The 27,082-nt window shown below is 31.1% G+C and overlaps 1 protein-coding gene and 1 pseudogene across 3 annotated transcripts in view; one reads left to right on the plus strand and one right to left on the minus strand.

Moving 5' to 3' along the window:
* The first annotated feature begins 12,556 nt into the window (after positions 1-12,556).
* On the plus strand, positions 12,557-14,952 carry LOC118197211 (retinol dehydrogenase 11 pseudogene; annotated as a pseudogene).
* Positions 14,953-20,872: 5,920 nt separating this feature from the next.
* Positions 20,873-27,082, minus strand: part of LOC118197210 (motile sperm domain-containing protein 2-like) — a 145,307-nt gene continuing 139,097 nt past the window's right edge. For 2 of the 3 annotated variants that reach the window (XM_085815523.1, XM_085815525.1), the window contains 2 exons: positions 25,857-25,962; positions 20,873-21,863 (listed from right to left, as the gene is read on the minus strand). In XM_085815523.1, the coding sequence (XP_085671649.1) occupies positions 21,717-21,863; positions 25,857-25,962 (253 nt within the window). In that variant the 3' untranslated portion in view covers positions 20,873-21,716. Of the gene's footprint in view, positions 21,864-25,856; positions 25,963-27,082 lie in introns of those variants that run through there. The other variant, XM_085815526.1, reaches the window with a different exon arrangement.

The following is a 27,082-nucleotide window of genomic DNA, read 5'->3' on the forward strand; positions in this document are numbered from 1 at the left end:
TTCACATCGTCATGAAACGTGGGCACTTAGCTATTTTACGAACTGAAAATAAATTTCGTGTTTCAACTTTCAAATCGATTAAATACGAATTTATTTAACAAAAGGAGCTTAACACCTTTTCAACGGGATTTTTTCTAAAATATTTTATTTTTAAAAATGTACAGTTTACTTTTCTTTGATTTTTTGACACGTTAAACTTTTATCCTTGCGACTGCTTTTACAAAAAGAATTTTGGAAAAATGATAATATTTTGTAGTTTTAAAGAATTTTTTAAATGAAGCTTCCAAGTACACTTCTCACATCTCGCATCTTTAAAAATGTGATTTTGGCAACAATTATTGTCATTGTCATTGATAGATTTTTGATGAAATCGCATCATTTTGAACAGTTTCATTCTTTTAGAAATATGGGTTTGGCAACAATTTTTCATCGTATTTCTTTGTCACTGTTTTTTTAAGAGATTGGCATATTTAATTTTCATTTATATATATATATAACACATTTTTATTGATTTTTTTGATAAAGTTGTTCTGCAGAGTAAAATCCTGCACGGAATTTTATGTTTTTTGAGTTGCTTTCATGTTATTTTTTGCTTATTTCACTGTTTGTAAGATATTGAAAAGTTTTGCATCATTTTTTTCTTCAACGGAAAGTTGGTTAATTTTTTTATTAGAATAAATAATATTTGCATTAAGGGATATAGCTTATTTCATTGTAATCTTTTTCTCTTGAAAATATAAGATAAAATATCATTAATTATACTTTGCTTTTCAGAATTTTTTTGTTTTTTTATTCTTTTATGTTATTTATTGCTCATTTCACTGTTGAAAAGTTTTGAGTGATTTTTTTAGGAAACAAAGTTCTTAATCTCCTTTATATCATTTGAGTTCTTAAGATTTTGCAAAGGGAAGTTGGTTAATTTATTTATTAGGATAATTAATATTTGTATTAAGGGATATTGCTTATTGCATTGTAATTTTGGTATACGTAATAACTTTTTTTTAATGAACTTGTTCTGCAGAGTAAAATTCTACGCAGGTTTTAAATTTAACGTTTGGTGTTCCCTTCAGCCATTTTTTTGGTACATTTAAAAGCCAGACGAAGGCTAGCAGCGAAGCTGCTAGTAAGAATATAATTTTTATCTCCAGCGAGCGAGACTGTTGCGACTTGCAAAAATCAGTCCGAAAATTAGCGTTTTCAGAGTTTTTAATTAATATCTCAGCTAGTTAAAGTTGTACGAAGATGAGAATGGTCGAAATGGCTTCCCACGAATTTTTGGAATCCGAGGGTTCCGGAAGAAATGGTGTCACAAACAAATAAACAGAAACAGACAGATAGACACGCAAATATTTTAATAATATATATTTTTAATTCTTTTATAACAGCAGACAAATTATCAACTTCTATATCAACAGTAGCTTGGCGATGTTGTAATAGTATAGTTCTGGTAATTAATACAGTCAAGTAGTTTAAGCAAATAGATACTATTAGGATGCATTCTAATGTATCCAGTACTAAGTGTAATACTCTTTAATTTTGATCGCGTTTTTGAAATCAAATTTAACTGCAAAACTTAATCTATTGTTGTCTTTATAGCAGGAATGTTTCGTGCAACCGCTTGAATACTCTCTATTCGTGCACACTAGCTAATAGTACTTACACAATGCACAGAAATTTCAATATTTTTTAAACACTTATCATTATGGGTTGCTACTGATAATGTAAGTAGTATTTTTTAATTCCATAATATGTAAATACGTCTGAACAGCATTCAGCTGCATGTATTCCATATGAGTTTAAGCATAAGTAAAACCAGGCTTTTCGATTTTTTTGTTTTTTTGGTAAAATTTATGATTGTACCCCTTTATATGCTCCCTTTATATTGTAAGCATTGTTAAAAACTTGTCCGCTGCAATCACTAACTGATGTATTGTGCTTTCAAAAAAATGTTTGTCATTAAAACTGCAATTTCTTCCTCGGTGTTTTCACTGTGATCAACAAATTCACACTCGCAGAAAATATCAAATTTTATTGCAAATGTCCTGCTTATGAATAAAAAGAGAGAAATACCAAATGTAATAATCATGGGAATGAAGTGATTAAAAAATCACTAAAAATACGTGGATAAAATATTTTGAGCATGTTCGAAAAATCGAACATAAATAAAGGAGAGTTTTATGGGAAATGTAACACACAACATTATAAATTTTGGTGGTGATATTAATAGAGAACGAAAATGGTAAGAGCAGTATTATAGAAGCTTATATTGAGAAGTCAACTCGATACAAGATGTTTGTGATAATAAAAGTTGATGAATTTTTTCTTTTCATTTATTAGTATTTCTTTTTATTTAAAAACTGAAAAATTACATGAAAATGTTCGCTTAAACAAGGCACTATTTAAAAAGTTATCTTCGGGTTCCTTCAGAAAAATACATTATATGGTTTAAAACATTAAGCAAAAATATGTCACAGAAAAACTTCTATTTTGCTTATTCGAAATAAAAATATAGAATCACTATAAAACTAATTCCGAATTTACTTAAACTACGTTTTAATTATTAGTAATTAATCTCATGGCAAGAAAAATATAACTTCTTGTCAAACTGTTACACCTAACCCTACCTTCACACGTCACTTTTATGTAAAACAGAATGATTCACATTCTAACCCACTAATGGGTTCAGGTATCTATCATCTCTCAAGAGGAAGACACTATATGCAGTACAACTTCAGAATATTCAGTACTCCTATCTATTCATGCTCTAAGAAAGTTTCATATTTTTTAAGGGTGATCACATATGAGAATTGGTCACCACGAGAGTTCACTGTAGTTGGTCCCTCTTTTCTTTTTACTTTTTGTAGAAATTTTATGATTTTTACATGAACTAAAATTAATTACTTTTATTTGTTTCTATTTAAGATAGTTCGATTTGGTTTCGACTCCAGGCGAACGGGCTGGCTGCATGGGCGTTTTCGTGGGGTTCCCTAATGTCAATGTGTAATGTGGATACGAGCCAATTTTCTTTAGAAAGCTCCCCATGAAGACATTCCCTCTAAGGCTGCTATCACGCATACGTTTGTTTAGGCAGAACAACTATTAGGAACAATTTTTCTGCTTTTTCACAACAACCATTCACCACAGATAAGTCCCACTATGGGGTTAACGATGTGAAGGGAAAACTAGTTCTCCATTACAGATGACAAGCTGATAGCATTCGCAGCTGATCGCTGATTGGTTGAAAATGAAGAACCTGCAATTCTTTTTAGAAGGAAAAAATCGCGCGTCTTTCTTTCAATAGTAAACCAGGCAGAAGAATTGTCCGAAACATTTGTTCGTATGAAATAAATTGCATGTGTGATATTGTCCTTAGGAAAATAGTCGTCGTGTGCTTTTCCGTAGCCAAACAAGTTTTCTCTCCTGCTTTGTCATAGTAAAAGACAATATCTGTATAAACAACGGCTGATAATCACTAAGTTTTCCGAGAAACTGAATTTTGTCAACGATTTGCAAAATGCATATTTTGACATAACGAGTTCGGTTGTGTCAAGTTAAGACATAGTTTCTGAATTTGTGCTGTTTAGAGTATGTTTTCTGACATTTCAGTTTTTGAGCCATTTTTATAATTCGATTAAAAATTACCATGCTAAAAATTTAAGACATTGTCTTTGAAGCTATTATTCGCTATGACGAAACTCCTATGTAGAATGGCTATGTGAATGGTAAGTTGCGATCAGGGTGAGGTAGCTTTTATCATAAATGAATTAGTATCCATTTACTGGTGAAAGGGTTGAAACCATTTCACTGTTCCAAGAAAAGGGTGTATTTATCTACCACTGATTTCAAATACAGTATCGTGTAAGATCTTCCTTCAGTTTCAAAAGAATATGCATTCTTATCTTGAATACGTCGGGAAAAAAAAAAAAAAAAAAGATTCAGTACTTCTCAATATTCATAATATGAAAGGTCACACCAGTCACTGAATAAATAAGAGAGCTGCACACTAAATTTCTAAAGGGCGAACGGGTTGGTTCCATGGGGTTTTCGTGCTTTTCTCTATGTGTAATACAGGGTAGTTATCATTACACTTTTCCTCTTTAGTGCTATATAAAGCCAGTTCTGGTAGACCTGTTTCGGTGAAACTTGGTGCATACATCACATGTACCACTGGGATAAGAAAACTGCAATAAAAATAACAGTTCAAATTTCGATCACTATGTGAAAACGCATTAACAGGGGAAAAAAACCGCAAAACTTTTTTTTTTTTTTAATTACACCATCTATTTACATCAATCACACGTTCAAAGCGAGTTACAGAATATTCAGCAAAACAGCTAAGGGCTTCCCCATCAGTTGTAGCAACTTGATGTGTTATGCTTGCTTTCACATCAGACATAGCCCATATGCTTTCTCCATAGACTATAAAAGAATACCCCCCCCAGACTTAAAAGAATCCCCATAACCAGAAGTCACAGAGATTACAGGGTTCGTACACATTTCCTTACATGAAAATTAAGGACTTTTAAGGACCTATCAGCAAACAAAAAAAAAAAAAAAAAAAAAAAAAAAAAAAAAAAAAAAAACAAATAGAATAAAGCAATTATCCATACAACCGACTTCATGCTTGTAATTTCACTTTAAGAAACTAACAGAAATGTGTATTATGCACTATTATTAAATTCACTTTAATACTTACCATAAAACAATTTTGAAAATTAAACTAACGCCCTACAAGTTATGAAGTAGATAACATTAAATTAGGAACATAATTTCTTTAAAAACATGTATAAGTGTATTTTACACTAATAACAGTCACTATTTTAGAGATTTACATGATTATTATTAACTTATTTGATATTTATTTAAACACAGTCAACTACTATTATAATCACAATGTAAGAATATTTCGCAGATTAAAATAACTGATTTGTAAACATACAATTTATTTCCTTGGTTTTTTTGAAAGATACTAGAATAATAAACTGTACAATAAAAGATACAAAACAGTTGTGCTTTTTTTAAATCTGAAATCTTTTCAGCTATTTTAACATCTAATTTATTTATGTCCATTTCCTTTTCTTTAACTATTCTTCTAAGTTCATTTGCTTTGATAAACAAATCAATGTTCATGCTGGTCTCAGCTTCATCTGCTAAAGCATTTACTTCTTCATTAATATCTTTAATGTCCCTTTGAAGAAATTTTTTCTTCTGCTTCATATAATCAATTTCTTCCTCAATGATATTTCTTTTCCTCTTTGAATTTTCAGTTTAGTTAAAGATTTTTGTTCTTCTAAATACTGCATATATTTAGACCTTGCAGAAGCTGCTGCTAATCTCATTTCTTTTTATTAATTTCGATATTAAGAACAACTCCAGAAAATTTTATGTAATCAAATACTGTGCGTTGAAAAATGTATGATGAATCACTTAAATTTTCAATTTCAATTGCTTTATTTACAGAGAAGCCCCTTTCCACAGAGGCCTGTCCATGTGACAGGATAAGAATCATTTTCACTATTTTCCATACTTTTGAATAGTGAAAATCATGAAAATAAGAGAAGTGAGAAATGTGCCGAGAGAAAGATTTTGAGGATCAAAAGTAGAAAATTCATGTAAATTTGTCTTAACTACTTTGTCTAGAAACTCTCCAAACTGCAGCAGAATTTCATCCCAATAATCTTGTAAAACACGTTTATTCTGCATTAATACCGTTAGAACTATTTTCATTTTGTTCTGGGCTTTTTCTGGACTTTTAAACATCAATCGCGGGTCTATACAAGATGCATTTCGAATAAGAGAATAATTTATTGCACATTTAGACATTAAGTGTTGTACTATTGTTAAGACACATTGTTGACCTTGCTTCAATGCAAAACTTTCAGCTTGTGAAATGTCCTTCTTGCGGCATTTATCATTCATTAACTGCTCAGCAATGAATCCCAAATAAACTTTACTTTTATCATTATAACCATTGGGATCATTAAAATTAAATTTATAAAGATTTTCTGCTTTAGTTATTTTTGAATATTCCAGTTTCAAAATTTTAAAGTGCTGAAGGCAATCATTTACAAGTTTTAAGATATCTTCAGCAAAAAAGGGAATAAGTGGTTTACCACTTTGATAATATTAAAGGAAAGGCAATAATATTTTCGACAGAGAGAGAAAAAAAATTTAATTTTATAAGAAATGTTTTATCTTTAGTTGCCTCCAAAATATTTGAGAAGGATTTCGATGAATTTTTTTTAAACTTCCCCATTTCAACTTCTTTAATGTACAGTAGCAAGTCATCCCATATTTCAATGGCTCTTTCAACTGCTGGGACATTTTGCAACCATCGGTAAAAGCAGAACTTCACAGGTAGCTTTTTTAAGCCAGATATACTTAAAAAATCTTCACGTCTTGCAGGAGAATCTTTAAAAATCCAATATAAGGAGGATAAGAATGATGAAATGTCCCAGCCAGTGGATGACATCCTATGCTTGAAAGCATTGTTAAGAATGTGTAAACCACATGTCCCTAATGTCAAGCATTGAATGTTATATTCCTGTTGCAATAAATCATAAAATTTCCAGTTTACTGCAGGACCATCCATCGATATTTGTAAGAGTTTTGACAAGTCTAGTTTTTCAACACATTCATAAAATTTGGATAAAATAATTTCACTTTTTGCATGCCCTATAAATGCAGAAGTAAGGTACTGAGTTCTGACCTTATTTTCGTGATGCCAGTACCTCACATAAATATCTAGTTGCTTCTTTTGGTTTGTCAGATTAAGAATCTCATCAAATAGTAATGTAAAAAACTCGGCATTTTTACAATGCTTTAGTGACAAAGGTTAAAAATAAGGGCCAAGACAAAAATAACAGATATAAGCACATTTCTTTTCACCATATGAAAACTATTTTGCAATGGAACTATCCGGGAACATTTTAGTGAATAAAGGCCCAATATCATCGCACGATTTAAAAGAATAGTGGCTTTTGATGCACTTAAAAGCCCACAATATTTCTGCATCTGTAACTTCAGATTCGAAGGGAAAAGAATTTATTTTATTATTTTCTACACTTATTGATGTTGAATTAGCAGTTACATCTTTTCCTGAAGTAGATGGTTCTTCTAACTTGACAAAATTCATGATACTGTTAGAAGAAACTCTGCAGTTGAGAAGGGAAAGATGTTTTGCAACTAAAAGGGGCATTACATGCAAGGCATTAGTAAAATTAAGTATCGCATATATATGTATGTAATGTATCTATCTATCTAGTTATATATAAGAAAATAAGAAATATATATAATAAGAAATGTATACTGAAAATATACATTTTTTACTATATATATATATACAGTTAAATGTCGTTAATTCGGACACCCATAATCCGGACCTCAAAGCTAAAAACTTTCTGCGCATGCGCCGCGTAGACACATGCGCATAGGCGTTTACGCGTGCGCGTAAGACCTCTTACGACTGCGCATTTGCGTGTGCGCAAGCGCAGAATACGTTTTCGCGTGCGCGTTTTATATATAACGAACGGTATAAGCTAAAATTATCTATTTCAGTTAATGTTGATGATTGCGTTGTTCCTTAATTTTCGAATTGGATCCCGCTTATTATTTTTTGCAGACTGTAAGAGCAATACTATAAAAGTAAACTTGAACTTTCGATTATGTCAAATAGAATTTCCGAATCTGGAACTCCCAAAGGATCGTACAAAACGAAAGTATATTTCGATGTCCATCAAACAAAAAGTGGAATTGCTGCAAAAAATGGATAAAGACATGAAGAATGTGACAGAGAGGTTAGTGAAAACGAAAAAATTTCGATTGACAAGTTAGTCGGTATTCTCGGCACAGCAATTAACGGGACTTGAACAGCGGAACTTCGTAACTGAACAAAAAATTATGTCTGTTTATAGAATTAAAGAGAAAGTATTATCACATAAAACGAAGCAACTTAAACAACTTACATTAAAAGAAATGTTTAATAAAGTAAACAAATAAATATTAAGCTTTTTTTTTTGTAAATTTTGATACCCTTTAGATCATAATTGTTCTTTATTTCATAAATTACGGTTTCATATTTTTAATTTTATAATTTCTGCATGCCATCTTACGCGATTTAAACTGATGATCTATAATCCGAAAAAATCAATAATCCGGAATCGCCGAAATCCCGACGAGTCCGGATTAACGACTTTTGACTGTAATACATATATATATAGTACATATATATACAGTACAAATTCCGAGATCCGGACATCCAATATCTGGAATGATCTAAAATCCGGACCTCAAAGCCACCACCAACCAAATTTTTAGGGCTTTTATGGAGGGAAGGGGTATGCTTTACGCATGCGCATTAGATTTTTTTCCTCATCATAAAAAAACATGTCGGAAATCCCGATTCTTAATCTCAGTTTAGCGCTAAATAAAATATCTCATTATTGAAGAAATAATTATTTTAGCATAAATTTGTGTGATTAGTAACTTGACTCCATAGCTGCGTATCTGCTTGGCATAATCTCAAACCGAAACATTTATTAATTTTACACCAACTAATATTTTATATCCTCCATGCCGAAATCGCGAATCATTATTTATTGTATTTTGCTTTCATCACCGCATGTTTATCAACGGATGACAACTTAGTGATGACTCATGCAGGGACGCCAAATAACAGAGTATTATCCGATTACAGATTTAAGTTTAATGCGCTAAAATGTTGACTAGGGGAGATTTAACAGAAATTTCTTTCCTTATGCTGAAAATAGATTTTGTTAATGATACTCATAGGACAAACGATTATATTTAGTACTATTTGAATTAAGAATAACTGATTTGTTATTCACATAAAGCCAGAACCAGCGCCAGAGCTCGCATGGCCGCACCAGGCGGCAGAATTTAGGGAAGTTAAACAGAAGTTTTTCATTGCGATGACAATGCCCCAATCATCAATCAATTAACGGAGGGCGAAATCTGTAGTATGGTTCTAAATCCAGAAAATACAGCAACCGATAGTGAAGAAAGTAACAGAAAAGTTACTGAACGAGAAAAAATTTTGATTGACACTTTATTCGGAATTCTCGACACAGCAATTACAGGACTTGAACAATGGAACTTAATAACTCAACAAGAAATTATATGTCTATAGTATTAGTCTAATGTATCAGCAGAGAAAACAAATCAAACAACTCACATTGAAAGAAATGTTTAATAAAGTAAACATATAAATATTAAGCTCTTTTCTTTTGTAAATTTTGATACCCTTTAAATCATAAATGCTTCATTATTTCATAAATCACGATTTCATATTATCAATTTTATAATTTCTACGTGCCATCTTAGTAGATTTAAAATGATCTAATATCCGGAAAAATCTCAAATCTGGTATCGCCGAAGTCGGACTTTGTACTATATATATATATATATATATATATATATATATATACGGAATGTATATTTTCAGTTAAACTTCTACCCAATAACTTTTTAGTAATTCATGAAAGTTAATTTTGCGTCTAGTTAATTCAGGAAAATTTGTTTCAATTAGTTGTTTTCAGCTTTAAAAATATTAAAAAATTTTTAATTAGTTGTTTTCAACTAATAATTGTATCGCCATTAGCAAAAATAATGCATTACTATCAACAGCACAGGATTAAACCAAATACTTAATTGTCTATTGAAGCTTCAAAACGTATTTCCGAACTTCACTTTTCTCGGCTAACGTTACCGAATTTGCCCTTGGCGACCTAAAATCGAAATGGAGCCAACAGATTTCCCGCGAAATCGATAACAGACCCTCTGCAGAAATAAACTCATAATCCCGATATCCCATACATATAGTATGTGCAAAAGAGAATAAACTCCGTAGAAGGTGATAAAAAATTCATTTATGGCTTAAGTGAAACAAACACAGAAATTAAGCTAAGCAAAACCTTGTAAAAACAAATTGAAATGATAAAACAAAACTTAATTTTCATGTGAATTTTCAGCGCTGACTCACCCATTCCAGAAATTTCAATTTGTTTCAGACAAAGACCACATTTAAGGATTGCCATCCATCAATATCCAGTCTTTGTAGTCAGCTTGATGAAGCCACAGTTTATTGAAAATGCACTTTCCAGGCATCTCGTTCCTATTGGCGTCGGAAGGATTGTGGCTTTCCAGGTTGGAATTGCTCTAATTTTGGCAAATATTTTCAGAATCCCCCCCTTTTTTTTTTCTCGAGCACCTTCATCATCACTTTCGCCTCTTAAAGAACTTCCGGCTTCACGCTTTCGTCACAATCTGCCTAAATTTATGGATAACAACTGTTTCGAAAGATTGGGTGAATAGCCAATCAGACACCGATACTTTCGTTCGGGTAGCTAATTTTTTTTTCGTTTGCAACGCAAATCCGTCAACAAATTGGTTAAGAGCCGTGCTATTTTAATTCCATATTCATGAGAAATCGCAATTCATACATAGAATGGCAATCATTGGAAAAGATAAGAAATGTCAAATGAGCAAAATTAAGGACCGTTTATTCATTTTGGCCAAAATTAAGGACTTTTAAGGACCAAAAATCATTTTAAAAAAAATTAAGGTTTTTTAAGTATCGTACGAACCCTGGATTACCCGATTATATCTAAAGTGAGCACGAAGAAGTGCATCATTGGTACGGCTAACGTGAGATGGTGCACCATCTTGCATGAAGATAGTAGTCTCTAAGCACTTTTGTTCTTGTAATAAAGCGTGAATGACAAACTGCTGAAGGAGTTCGCAGTTACGGGCATCCGTGATGGAAGAACTTTGAATACCTTGAGGAGTGTTCTCCTCAAAGCAAAAGGAGCGCACAATACAGTTATATAATCAAGATGCAGGAGACCGTTAATGCACAACATTAGGACCTTGCAGTACCCCATTTGTGACAGATTTGAGCATTAATTGTTCCGTTTAAGAGAAAATGTGAGTCGTCCAACCACAAAATGCTTCAAGTTTCTAGAAGTACCAGGCACAGATGTTTTCGCAACCCGGGCATAAAAAAAGGCATCCGAGATTCCTTTATTTTTAAAACGGCCAAAATTATTTTTGTTTACTAGAATTTAATTGTTATTACGCATATCGAATTTCGCGTCCCATTTAATCTAAATTCTTCGGCAGCTTTCTGCATAGTTCGTACCCTGACACAGTAAAAGAACCGGGATGTAACTTACTCATCGAGAACACAAAGTGCGAACAGAGATAAGCAAAGATCTCCTATTTGAAGAATAAGAATGTCATTACCAGCATTTATGCAACACTTAGATTACATTTTCTTTCCCACAGCTACGCAATACTAGTAGTTCGGCTCCGGTTTTATTCATGATGATTGAATGGCGACGACTGCATGACGTTTTCCTCATATGAAAGTAACTACCAGACAGCTTCCCTTCTTCCACAAACGCTTTCGACGTAATATGCAGATAATTAAGGGGGCTCATACACCTTAAAACCCATAAGATCTTCGAATATGTGACTGTTGCAAGAATTGGAATAGCTTATTTATTTTAAAAGCAATTACTTACAAATTTTTACAGCTGACTACATAATAGAGCTGCTTTCTGAAATAGTAATCACAAAGTTTGTGTTGCCACAAATATTTTTATAATTTAATCCGCTTTGTGACAAAATTTTTCGTCAAGTTTCCACCTTGCGCGCACAGCTTAAAACATTGTTGTATAATTTAATTTCATATTTAATATATAGCTTTGATAACATTTGAAAACTACTGTGAACCTAAAATTCTAAGAATTTCATGTTAAATTTTTATTTTATTTGGAGTTGAGTTTATAAAATGTATTTTATTAAAAAATTTGTAATGTTTTCGTGCAGAAATTCTTTTTAATACTACAATATTCATCAGATTTTTGGTTTTAGAAAATAGTGCCCATATAAAGAATTCCATTAAATTTTAAGTATGTACCATTAGCCATTTTTAAAATATCAAGTGCGCAAGGTGGAAACATGACGAAAACTTTTGTTACAACGCGGATTAAATTACAAAAATATTTGTGGCAACACAAACTTTCTGGTTACTAGTTTCTAAAGCAGCTATATTATATAGTCAGATGTAAAAAGTTGGAAGTAATTGCTTTTAAAATAAATAAATTATTCCAATTCTTGCAACAGTCACATATTCGAAGATCATCAGGGGTTTAAGGTGCATGAGCCCCCTTAAGGAACAGGTGGATATACCCTACAGTATGTTAATTTACGATAGTAATGCATATCATTATCACTAAACAGAAAGGATTGGGAGACTTTGGCAAATTACAGGACTACACTATCTTCCGCAGCAGTCGTTACCATGATTACTAGAAAAGCAAGGAGGAAAATGACTTTGAAATACAGTATATTCTAAAGTAACTGACTCGTACCCTGCCCTAATTCTACCCAAATATTTATAACATTTCTTTGAAATGAAGATACGTTCGATTACTTTTAAGCAAATCATAAATACATTTATGAAAAACTAAAACAACATTTTATTCATAATTTAGTATTGCTTCTTAGGTATATCTGAATTTTGGAGATACAAAATAAAAGTTTGCGCAAAAATGAACTATTTAGAAATTCTAAAACCTAACGAAATGCATAGAGGTCAGAGAAAAAGAATTACATTGCCCAGGAAGTTGAAGAGAAAATTTAGAACGACGAAGCTGAAAAGAGTAAACACTTTCACATTAGGAAGCGAAAATTGCGAAGGTACTATTTTGAAAGTTCTTTCACTGCATTCTTGACGTCAATCAAAATTCGCTTACATCCTGATGAGTCTTGTCCTACTTTCCGCGCCAACGGGTTCTTTGCTTTCATTTCGGATCTTAAAATATTTACTTTCGCCGCTTTGAAGTACTAGTTCGATGCGCAAATGACCTCAAAACACATCGTCTAAGATTTGATATTAGTTAGTCTCTTTCTTCCATTCACAGCAATCAGACAGCTGCAGTTTCAAGATATTCTTTGAAACGAAACATATGCATCTTACGGCATAAACATTTAGGAATAATAATGAATACATCGCACTCTTAAGATAAAAAGGATTTTAGAAGTTTTCTCTGCGCAATGGTTGATAACTTGTATTTGTTATTGCTTATCATTCCTTTATCTTTGTTCCTGGTTTTAAAACTATATTTACGCATTTCGGCTGGAGTATGCAACAGCAGAAAGACGTTAGAAGGGAAAGTTGTGGTCGTAACTGGGGCGAACTCCGGGATAGGATTTGAAACAGCCTGTGAACTAGCACTTCGAAAAGCAAAAGTTATTCTTGCCTGCCGCAGTGTAGAAAGAGGAGAAAAAGCAGCGAAGAAAATTACAGATGCAACAGGTAATAACAATGTCGTCGTTCGACAATTGGATCTGTCATCAATGAACTCCATCAGACAGTTTGCAACTGAAATGTATGCTAAAGAACAGAGACTGGATGTACTGATACATAATGCTGGCATCACACCCAAGCCCGGTTTGCATCTGACAGCTGAAAATTTGGAACTTCAGTTTGCAACCAACCATTTCGGTCCATTTTTGCTTACACATCTGCTTCTAAATTTGCTGAAAAGATCCACCCCCTCCCGTATAATAGTAGTTTCTTCATGCACGCATCTTTGGGCCACTCTTGATTTGGACAACTTGAACTGTGAAAAATACGTAAGAGACCCTTACTGGATCTACTGCAGCACTAAACTAGCAAACATTTTGTTTGTTCGTGAACTTTCGAAAAGATTGATAGGAACAGGGGTTACAGTCAATGCGTTGCATCCTGGAGGTGTAAGGACATCAATAGCTCGCAATGCCAGATGGTTCATTAAGTATATAATAATTCCAATAGTTTACCCATTTCTTAAAAGTGCAAATAGTGGGGCGCAGACGACTGTATACTTGGCAGTGGCAGATGAAATACAGAATATTTCAGGTGAATACTTTGTTGATTGCAAAATCTACTGGACATCACGAGCCGCAAAGGACGACGTAAAAGCTAGAGAACTATGGAAACTGTCAGAGAAATTCACAGGTTTGTGTTAGTTAAAATTTGAGCATTTAAAAATCTACTTCTGAAATACATATAAAATGTTATGTAATACCTGAAACTACATTCAGGTAAATCTTTACTTTTTTATGATAGCGCAGAACACGTGAATGCAATTTAATTGTTAAATTCTATAGCCCAAATATATTTATTTTGTGACTTCATATGCTCTAGCAAAAATTTATCTTTCAATAGTGAAAATATTCATATCTATGATCTGAAAATAATTTCCTTCATTTAGAATTATAAAAATGGAATTTTTTCCTCTTTTGATAAAAAATTTAATATTTAGAACTGACTATACAAATAGAATAGAGAGATGCTGAACATTTCAATACAGCAATATATTTATTTAGTAATTTCACTTTCCTGAGCAAAAACTTATTCTTTGTTCAGAAGATATATATTTAAGGTGTGAGAATAAATTCCTCAAACTATCAAGTCTAAAATTCATCAGCTTTATTGAAAAATAGATTACATCATGCTGCAAAATAAAAATAAAACACCTTAATAAAGCAAAAATGCCTAATGAATATATAATGAAATCATTAAAAATGTATACAATTCCCCCTCTGCAAACAATTTCAAAAGATTATTTGTACCTTCTTAATTCATAAACATATCGAGTATAATCTTACTTCTAAGAAAAACCACAATTTTAGAGCAATAGTCTTAGTTGCGTTGTTAATGTTACTCTACTTTCAGTCAGAAAAATATATTGAACTTGCTATTTAAAAAAAAAAAAACTAAGAATTGATTTACTAAAATACAGCTAAAGATTTATATCAGTAACATTGATAATGTGTTGAAATGTAATGATCCTACATGGAAAACCCATGGCTTCAGACTATTTTGATCTTCTGTAAAGATTATTGCCCTAGAGAATAAAACTATTGCTCATGTTCATTCTTCACAGTGAGAAGCTTCAATATATTTTTATTACAGACTATCTCAACATCCTTTAAAGGCATATCAAGGCTCCTTGCGTTTGAAACCTTTTTGTTCTTTTAAATCTATAAAATGAAATCCATCATTAAAGAAACCAAGTACACATCAATCATCAGAGAAAATTAAATACCAATTACTATTGAATAAATTTACTGTTTCATAAATAATAAAATCCTCTGTGGATAACTGCAAAATATTTTACTGATAAATGAATTCCTATATTTAATGATAATTTAAATCCAAAAGTGCATTTATTTAAAAGTTTTTCATATCATTAAAACGTTACCAGCATATTGCTTCAGGAACAAATACTACTTTACATCAAATTATTCCACGAATATGATGTAAGGAAAGAAGTGATAATGAATTTTTTTAGAGAAACTTATTATGCCATTACTCATGATTTAGTTTCATAAAAACTACTTTTTAACGTTTTCTGACGGCTTGAGCATTTTTGACATTCTACATGTTAACAATAATGACCTCTACAAATATTTTAACTTTGTACAATATTTCAATAAATTTTTTAGAGTAATTTTTCTCATATATGAATTATTGACAATTCCTTACCATAACATATTTTGCTCAAATCAGGACAATTTTTCGAAAAGTACAACAGAAAATAAAGGTTACAGCAGGCTTAGGCTTTTTACGCAAACAACCAATTTGTAAATAAAATTTTTGTTGCAAAATAGCATTTTCAGAGTTTTAATTAATATCTCACAACCCAATATCTTGCACAACTTGCAACAAACACTTCGTAAATAAATTTTTTGCTGCCAATATAACTTTTCTAAACTAACTCCTTTTTTTTTCCAAAGTTTTAATTAATATCTCGGTTGATTGAAATTGTACGAAGATAAGAATGGCCGAAATGGCTTCCCACAAATTTTTGAAATCCGGGGTGGGTACCTCTCTCGAAACTCAATTCTCCACTGTTCTGGAGAAGATGTTACAGACAGACAGAGAGAGATACACAGATGTGCACAGATTTTAATAGCATGGACTATGAAATAAAAAAGGTTAAATAAAGAAGTTGTTAATGAAAAACAACAAGGAGTCAACAAAAATTTAATTAACTCAAGCTGGAAACCAACTACTTTATTATTAAGAAGTTATTAGTATTTATTACTAATGAACTTTCTTTAAAAATTGTTACTTTTAATGGCATTGAAAAAAAATCATTGCAATTCAGTTCACTGTTAACTTTTCAGCTTGGTAAAGTTTTTATAGTTGATTCAGCAATTCTACCTCTTTCTTCAAACCACAAAATATTTATTATAGGGATTATTCTTTTGACTGGTACCGATGTGCTTAGTCTGCTGAAAATATGTTCTATTATTTGAACAAGATTAGGCAATGAAATTTTTCTTTGAAAATAACCAAAACGTTGCACCCACCTTTTCTTTGCAACTTTCATTTTTCCAGATTTCACAGTTAGTTGTGTGTGTATGATTATGGCAAAGCCTCGAGGGCTATCTGCCTAAGGAGAGGGATGCCTTCGTGGAGGACTTTCTAAAGGAAACTGGCTCGTATACACGTTACACATGGGGAAAACCACGAAAACGCCCATGCAGCCAGCCCGTTCGTGGGATTCGAACCTCGGACCGAACTACCAGTGTTCAGCGACTCGGCCGCTGCTGGGCCACAGTTAGTTGACCAAAACGCTTCTGTAATCACTACTACATCAAAAAGATAATCTATACTTATCATATTACTTGTGATAGTTTCATGAATTTTTTCACTTAAAGCTTCAGTTTCAGGCAATGTTAATCTAGTGTTGCCTATCCAAACAAAAGATTCCGCTTCATGTGTTTTCCCATAGCTCAATGTAAGAAAAACATTTGTCATAAAATGCTGTTGTACGATTGTATTAAGTTCCATTACTTCCTAGCATTCTAAAACTTTTTTTCTGCTTTCTGAGGAAAATTTATTATCACACGTTTCCTGAAGGTTTGTTTTTACTTCCTTGTATGAAGTAAAAAGTATTGTAATCGCGAAAAGTTTCGGGCAGCACATTTCAACGAAAATATACATTTTGACAGCTATCGAACGCAATTTAACAATGTTTTTGCGTGACATCTGTACGAAAAGACAGGATAAAGGACTCATTTCCCCCCAAAAAATTGTAAAATTAATTTTAAATGAATTCTAGAGAACTTTTCGTGGCATCTGAGCGTACGTATGTATCTCACATAACTCAAAAACGACTAGCCTCAGAACGTTGAAATTTTGTATATAGGACTGCTTTAACATGTAGATGTGCACCTCGTGTTTTAGTTGCAATTGGCAGCACCTAAAATTATATAAATACATGTATATATATCCACTTCTGTTACTCGACTCGGTGATCTTGTTTTTTATATTCTTACATGTTTGTAAATTGTGCACTTTTTGCTTTAAAAATGATTGAATTATGTTGTTCTTATCTTCAGGTTAAGGTTTTTATGCCTTTAGTAAATCTGTAAGCAATATTTTTAGAATTATCAACAATTTAAAAGTTGTTTAAGTGCCACTAAGCCTATTTTTTCTATGGTGGTCACTGCTTGTTTACATTTGAACAGCAAGAATAATAGATTTGTTGCCAACCTAGAGATAGTAAGCTTTGCAATAACAAAGATAACGCCTTCTTTTATTATTGCGAATTAAATCATTCTAAATTCATTCTGGAATTTTTTCAAGGAAATAAGTGTTTAAGATTTACTTCATAATTTTCAATACTGACATCTTGAGTTTTGATTTATTTTTGCCTTGTCGCGAAGTGAAAACTGAATTAATTGAATGAGATATACTGAATTGTCTGTGAAAAACTTTTTTTTGTTGTTGTTCTCTGCTTGATTTCTTTTACACATCGTTTTAGATTTTTATTATAGTATTTGAATAGAACGTGGCAACGATTAGATAACTCTTGATATAAATTTTGTGCATTCTGAGTTAAAAAATGAACAAAACGTAACACTGTGAACCTAGGGCCAGAGTGTCGCTATGGTAAACAAGTACAGTGACTTTTAAAGAGTGCATTTATTCTATTGTGGTTTATGCACTATCAACGAAATAGATTTAATTCAATCCAATAAGTTTAAATGCAAGAAAAAATTCCGCACAAGGAAGTCCTGTGGTGTACACATCAAATTTTTTAATTTCTAGTTCACTGGCAAAATCAATTGCACTGGCTTTGGTACTTCCTATAATCAAGTTAGCTTTGTTAAATAGAGTTGCTCTTGCAAAAACTACATACATGTTTCACCACAATTATTATTCATCGCAGGACAAACTTGTGAAATAAGATATCAGCTATATCATCAAAAGCTGCAAGTAGTTATCACTGGTTTGAAGAAACTTTTTGACACCTTAGATCTACAAATTCACAGAACTCGTAGTTCAGTGACTCGAGAAACGTATCAACGTAGAAATATTTGTAAATTTTAACTACTACAGCTTCTCTTTCAATAGGTAGAACATCAGTAGCAGTTTGAAGGCAGTTGTGTATGACGTGAGCACACATCCAACAATAACCAGCCAACAGTAACCAATGCCAACATTTCTTTCTAGTTCACTTTTTAACCAGTTATAAAAATTATTTCATTCTCTATGTTTAACACCCCCCAAAATAAGTATTGCAATTATCCTCCAAAAATGCAATCCCCCCACTGACATTAAACAGTTTATCAATATTTCTTCTACTGGAAATGACTAAGAGCTTAAAAGTTTACTGCCACTGTCTGGTACAACAATTGACACAGTTTTTAATTTCTTTCCCGCTAGAAGAATCCAATGCATTCAGAAAATTTGTCTTATTTAAATATTTGCAAAGCAGAGGAAACGACAGCGGTTCAGTCAGGTTAACAATGACAACTTCACATTTAATTCTGGCTAGTCTAAACTTTGTTCAAAGAGCTACAAAAGCAATTTGGATTGACAATTGGCTGCCTTAAAACTGAGATTGTAACAACATGAAATGCAAAAGTTGCTTCTTTAGCTGCTGTTAAGAATTCTTTTGTCATTTAAATTGGTACCTTTAAAATATTAATTTAAGGAAGTTCCTGCCACAGCTACTAGTCTTGCCTCATGTTCTGAATATTTCAATTGATTTGTAATGTCCAAATGTCCAACACGAGCTACTGAAAATCGAAAAGCATAGTTCATATTTAATTTCATCAGAATGATCATAAACTTGTTTTTCAAAAATGGATAAGCTTTTAATTCATCAGTAAACACACAATTTTTGTTTGGCATTTTGAAGATAAAATCAATTAAATGTACAGTACAAAATAATCACAATGCCAACTCACAATTTAAACTCAACTTAACAGGATATGAGCAACAATGACGTGGTCAGTAAGTTACAGTGTTGCTAACTCTAACTGAGGCAAAATAACCAAAAAATTAAAAATAACCTGGATCTCTAAAATTTCGTGAAGAAATAAAACATCTAAATTCCTTTGGCCACACCTATAGTTTTGACTGTATCTAGACAACATTAAAAGTACTTAAATCTAAATTCAAAATATTTATATTGGCAATAATGAGTAATAGAGAGGATATTTTAACTACCAACTTACCTACCAACCTACACCAATTTTAACTTACATTTTATCAGAAGCTGTAAATGTTTTCCTTTTTACTTCAGTATCTTCATCAGTTTTAAAGTTTTCATCTAATAACTGGAATAAAATGACAAACTGACCAGAACGTAGGGACTGCATCATCAAAACAGGGTGTGTGAATGTCTAAGGCACACAGCCTAAACACACTTTAGTTTCCTATAGTTTGACTCATAATACACCACATTAAATTTGATATCCATTGAATCAATTTGAAACACATAAATTATGTGAAATGCAATATGATTTTATTTTGCATCAAATACAAGTTTTTTAATATTTTAAAACTGTTTTACATCTCTGATGATTTTATATCTTGCTTTTCATTTTTGATGGTGTATATGAATTAAAAGGAAACCTCCATTAAAATACTCATTAGCATGAAATTCCCATTACATAAGGAAATTCACATACAATGCAGAAATTCAAATTTCCATGCATCATTATATACCATCATCACATTTTATTCATTCAGCCATTAGTACCTCTTAATCAATATTCAATCAGTATCTGCTCATGCATGCAAGTAACAATTTTATTCCAGATGACTACAAGATTTTTATTTTTTCCATGTAAATAAGTTTAGAATTAATTACATGATTAATGGAATTTTTTTTTTTCGACAACTGTTTTATTGAACTACTTTTTTTTGGGGGGGGGGAGTTTAAAAGCAGGCAGATGCCATTACTATATTATTTTACATATTTTCATATTTAAAATTTTGGAGAGGGTGGGGGAACTTATGAAGATTCATATATTGTGCATCGAATTATGCATATTTCTTAAATACCACAGCAAATGCTTTTAAAATATAAACGGGCCCAGATATACAATTAATTTCAAAGTTATATTTAATTCTTAAAACTTTGAGCCCATTTTTCTGAATATTCCAACACATAAATTTGAAAGCAGTTTTGTTTATGTGATTATGGCAAAGTGTCGAGGGCTACCTGCCTAAGTGAAGGGATGCCTTTGTGAAAGACATTCTAAGGGAAACTGGCTCGTATACGGATCACACATGGGAAAAATGACAAAAACGTCCATGCAGTCAGCCCATTCGTGGGATTCAAACCTCGAACCAAACTACAAGTGTTCAGCCACTTTACTACTCGACCGCTGGTGGCCAAATTTGAAAAAAAAAAAAAAAAAAAAAAAAAAAAAAAAAAAAAAAAAAAAAAAAAACAGAAAATTATAATTTATGATGCCTATTTACAAATATATGCATTCAAGAGTTTCCCAATACAATTATGATTAAAGTAAACAAATGAAGTAATAACACTTTTAGAAAAATATTCTTTAATATAATAAAGTTTACATTCATAGTAAAAAATAAAGCACTTCAAATGCAATCAAACAAACTTGCCATTATATGTAAAAAGAATTTCAAACATGTGTATAAAATACAGTTACAGTATAAAAATTATTGACAGTACATAGATTATTAAAATATTTTGTATAAAACAATCCACCACAACAGAGAAACTACAGTAAAATTTAAAACTCCAATAAATATTATTCATCCATTATTAATTATTAAATCCATCCATTATTTTCTGAATTAAAAATTCAGAAGTTAATAAAAAAAAATTTTTTTTAATTTAAAATAATTTTTTTTTTTATCTTTAAAAAAAATTCTCACAGTTCAATTAATTCAGATGCAAGGTAAGTTTTCAATATAATTTCAGCACGGAAACATTTAAATGAAATTTTTTAATTTAGTATGATTGCAGCTTAGCTGCCTGCTTAAGTAGTTTACTGTTCCAAAAACAAATATATATATATACACACACATATAGCCTTTGTTCTCATTACAAAAAACTTCATATCATGTAAAAATATACCCAAAATCCACTGGAATGATATATCTACAAAATAAAATTTAATTAAAGGTAAACTACATATAAATTGTCAGAAATATCACAAGAGCTCATATCTTACGTAGCAAAACTGAAATAATTCATTCAACAGTGAATGATCCCAAAAGATAATCGCTGATTTTCATACTTTATCTACATTTTGCATGATCCAAAAAAAGAACATGCATATGCTTATAAGAATCATAATATTTACTTATGAAAGGAAAATAAATATTAGACCATTACTGAGGAAGTATCTTGATATTTTTAAAACTGTTTTAAAAAGGAAATAACTGGAGAATCATCAGAAAGAAAAAGATTACATAAATATATGCCAGTTAAGAAGGATATAAGGAATAAAGATATATATTGTGCGATCTGGAGAGATGACTGTCTGGTGTCTAGAATTTTCAGCTGGAAAAAAGAAAAATTCTTTCAATCACAATGATAAAATTGTTTAAAATTTCATCTGATGCATATTAACATTAAACAACAGCTAAAATTTTCTAATATAATTAAGGATGAACTTACTACAAGGGGGGGATAAATCTAACCTTAATTGCAGAAAGTTCACTTGATGTCTGCAATTTAGCAACTTGAACTATTTTTGCAACTACTACCATTTTGATATACATTAAAAAAAAAAAAAAAAAAAAACTGATACTTATGTATTAGTACAACCACCTTAGAGGAAGTTGCCACATTTTCAGAATGTCCCAACTAAAGCAACAATGTATATAAGAATTCTTCAGTTTCATATCCATGCTTTCTGTTTTATTTTTTTTACAAATTCCAAAATTCTGATACACAAATTGACATGTTTTGATTAACCCTCTGAGAGTTATGACCGGCTTTATCTGGTCATCAGAAGTTTTGCTACTTGGCATATATTAGCTTATAATTTAAGATATTTTGCTTTCTTACTTTCTTTAATAATGTAAATATCATCTTAATGAATGTACGTTTATTAAAATCCTGCGTCGCTCAGAGGGTTAAATAGCACAGCAACTTTGTTTTAAAACGCACTTGTGGGATTTGCCAGCAGCGGAAGAAATTATGGTAAAATTTATGCAGAAATACAGTATTTTGTCAAAAATCACCAAAGGAAATGAACATTTTGAGTTTATTCTTTAAAAAAATACTATGAAAATTCCACCAAAACAAAAGATACAGATTTACTTGTGAATAAATTTATTGATTTCCGAGTTAAATACACAATAAAACAATTGATATGTAAAACAATTTCAAAGTCAATGTGCTTAAAAATAGGAATTATTTGACTGCTATAAAAAAATTATTAAGTTTTTGGTACTTACATATTATCTTGTCGACAGCTGGTAAAAAATTTGATAATGCTTGGCAATCAATACTGTAGAATTGTAAAAAAGTGGTCATCCGTAATTGGTGCTAAATTGTGCTACTTGGCCATTCGATGGGATAACATGCAAGTACCATTTTTAAATGTTACACACACACACACACACACACGCACAAAAAAAAAAAAAAAAAAAAAAAGAACAGGAGACAGACTTTTATATGAATCTAATAACAATTTCCTGACATCTGGAATATGTAAAAATCTGTTTTGACATTAATAAAAACACATCCCTATACCTCACTCTACATCAAAAGTTCAAATGAATATTGTTTTGCAATTTTAAGGCAATATTTTCTTCTGTAAAACTGGCCAAACTGTGCTAAGTTGTTTGTACTAATATTTAAGTACCAAAGTAATTAATGCTAACTGAAATATCAAACATATGAGGTGTGATCAGAAAGTTCTGAAACAGTAACAAGCAGTATATAGCATATAAAAACACATTTGTACAAATGGCAAGAAATAATATTCTTGAATCAATATGGCAAGAGGCAGTGCAATAGTATAAAATAATTTAACAACTTTAGTACAAAAATTAGCACAAAGAAAGCATGGAATTGTTAGCTGTAGTTTTGTTGAAACTCGCTCAACTTTACCAAAGAGTTCTCATCACACTTGTAATGCTGACACTTTTAATAAAATACACTAGTAATAGCCAACACTTGCAATGGAAATTGTAGTGCTTGTAAACATAATAAAAATAATAAAAATTTTAATGCTATCTGTGTACCACTCTAACACTCGTAGGGACTACTATTCTATTACTATAAACAACACTTTGATAAACTGAGTTGTAACAAAACTTCAGTTAGCAATAATTATCATGCTTATTGTACTAAACTTTTACTATGAAATTCAGCCATATAATTTATTTTTGGCTTTTTTAATTTTGGTATTTGAGTTACATTTTATTTTGTAACCATGTGCACCAGTTCATTTGACTTCTCAACAGAAATAGAGATCTTAGATAAAAATAAGGAGTAAATATTAGATTAAGTATGAAATTTGCCAAATCAACAATGGAGAGTATTGACATACTTGAAAGATACGGTAATGAATAAAACGATGTGCAATGAAAGCTGCTGGTGGTTTCGCTCACTAGAAGATAAAGAGAAGGTAGGAAAAACCTTTGCAAACAAAACAAACAATATCCAAGAAATTTCATATGCCTCATCACTATTAAAGAAGTTATCAGAACTAACAGAGTTTCATTTAGAACTATGAAAGCAATATGGCGTCCACTAAGAAATATTCCTTCATTCAGTATGAACATGCATTATATTATATTTATACAAAAACTTTAGATCTCATAGTAGGGGAAAAAAAAAAAAAAAAAAAAAAAAGCTTCATTAAAGTATTAATACAGGATTTTAATATAGCATTCTGAAACACCTAAGAGGCAAAAAATCAAATGCAAATAGCCTGAACTATAGCAAAAGGAAAACTAAGCATTACCATGATAATGCACCTACTTGCATAAGATTAAAAATATGCACCAATATAATCAGCAGGTTCCGGATGACCCATTCCTTTATGTCATTAATCATAATCAATATTGAAAGTAAAATATATGGCTAAAAATGAAAGACCAAATAATAGTTGTACTGGAAGATCGGATTCTCTGAAAACTAAGCAAATCAGAGGTGCAATTAAAAATATGTTTGCCATTTCCCCAAGATTATTCACTGCAAATCCTTTCCAAATGCCAAAGTAATTAATAAACAATTTTATTATAATATCATAATATTTTAAATCATTTGTAAGAGCATTTGGTGCAAGTGACTTGAATCGCAGAGGTCATTTTGGATGCCGAAAATATTACTTTTTAAGTCACACCAATACAATAGCTTTTTATCTTTCTTATTCACCAGACTGGTCTAGGACTTCTCGCTGTCGCTATTTCACCGTGGCCGCTTTGCCATCACGATGTTTCACAGTCAAGACACAGTTTTTTACATAACTGTATTATATCTTGCCGTATTATACTTGTATTAAATTTATTTAGTTTAATAATTCTGTTTACCTTTTGTACACTCAATAAAGGTTGCTTGTAATATATACAGTTATTTAAAAGTATGAAATATAAATAAATTACACATAGTTAGTTAGAAAATTATGTCAGTATCAAAGAGAACTGGGGCTAAACTTTTGATACAACAGAAGTTATATTATCGATTACAATATTTACATAATTCGCCTAAATTTCTTGAAATTTTAATTGGCTAGTTCAGAGAAATTACTCATACAGACAGGAAATCCAAATTTTTATAAAATCTGAATGAAAAATGGAATTACTTTGGAATACTGTCAGCACATTACTATCTTAAAATTAATAAGTCGTGTGTAACGTTGTATTTGTATAAAACTGTACATAAAAACATTTTATATAGCATTTTATATGAAATGTTTATTAAATGAAATTATTAAACTAAACAGAGTTATTAATTTAAATCAACTTAATACGGCAAGATATAATACAGTTGTGTAAAGAAATATATGTCTTGACGGCGAAATGGCCACAGCAAATAGTCCCAATCCCCACCAGACCTGGCTTCCTGTAACTTCTTTATTTCTCAAGTCGAAGGGTTGGTGCTTTGATAATGTACAAGGATTTCAGAGCAAATCACATTGCACTGCTCAACATACTTCCACAAGCAGTTAAACAATGGTAAAAGGACTGGTGATAGTATATCAAGACAGGGAACAGTAGTATATTATGAAGCACAAAAAGTACTCTTAAGAGGGATGGTGACCAAAATTAAATTCCACACAAGTTTTTATTTTCTACGCACCTAGCCTCAGAACTATTGCATAACACCTCATACATTATAATAAAAGATTAAAAACACATGGATTCAAAAATGCAAAATTTTATAGATACAATTTAAGTTTAATAGTCTATGATAGAAAAAAGTTTTAAAAAAGAAAAAATAGGAGAAATGAAAATTTTAAATACTTAGGTTTTAGCAAAATTTCTAACATTAAAATTATTTTTTCTATTAACTACTTAATTGTATGAAAACTCTTACTTTATTTTCGATGTTTGAAATACAGAGTTGCATGGTTTTCAAAGTCTTTTCTACATCAAGTTCTTCATTCATACTTTGATCATCCTTTTTCATTACACACTTCAGTCTAAAAGAAAAAAAAAAAAAGTATAAATCGAATAGTGCATAAATTTTATGCCTACTTCAATATTTCATCAGTTAACAGAAAGGAGAAAAACTCTGAATAAGTTTCTAAAGGATTGTTATTGTACTCATGGCAAAGGTTCTGATTATGTGTTACAATTGTTTTGCTGAAGATGCACAGAAGCCCTATACCATTGTGCTTAGTACTATGCTTATTAGACCAAATCTACCACGTAATTTACTATTATTCTTTATTAAATATTCCAATATTATTACATAATATTTTTAATTATGTTCAATTCTCTTGCACTGCATAATATAATATTTAAGAGTACTATATTAAGGCAAAGTTGCAGTTATTTAAGGATTTTAGGGACAATAGAGAAGATTAATAAATTTGAGAATTACACTGTACAACTATTCATGAACAATGAACATACTATTATTACACTTAGAATAGACCTGTAGAATTACCTGTGTAGCAGTCTGCAGCAAACCAAATTTGCATTTAAAACAAGAAAACGATGCATTTTGAACCGAGAAAATTTTATTTTTCTAATATAAATTATAACATCTTCTAGTTTATATGACACTTTAATTTGACAACACAGATCTCTACAGCACTCACTGCAGACAAATCACAGCCCAGAACAAAATGACTATACAAACATGTACTTTGTCAATTTATACTTAACCCCAAATAAGAATACTTATTGGAATTTTGCCTAAGTACTTCAGTTATCTTGAGGTTCGTCTTGTTGAAAAAATTGCTTCCCACAGTAATTTTTTACATAGTCTTCAACTAAACATCTGTTTGCCAAAACAAACTGCATGTATTTTGATTAACGAGATACATTTCGCAAGAGAGGAAGGAAAAATGTAGTCACTTGCTCTAGTAACAACAACATCCACATGTGCTGTGTTTACAATGGAGTCGATAGCAGATATCCGCTGATACTCCGTGGCTGAAAGTAATTGATTTTTCGCATTTAGAAATTTATGACTATTGCCAGAAATTAAAAAATACGCTTGGAAATGATTTATCTTTCCTTGATGTCAAGAAGGGTCATTTGTTATTTAAGGAAAACTATGTGTTAAGGAAAACAATATTCGTTTCAAAGTAA

The sequence above is a fragment of the Stegodyphus dumicola genome, chromosome 4 (assembly GCF_044657685.1).
Source record: "Stegodyphus dumicola isolate Sdum_Otavi_A_Nest chromosome 4, ASM4465768v1".
Taxonomy (NCBI): domain Eukaryota; kingdom Metazoa; phylum Arthropoda; class Arachnida; order Araneae; family Eresidae; genus Stegodyphus; species Stegodyphus dumicola.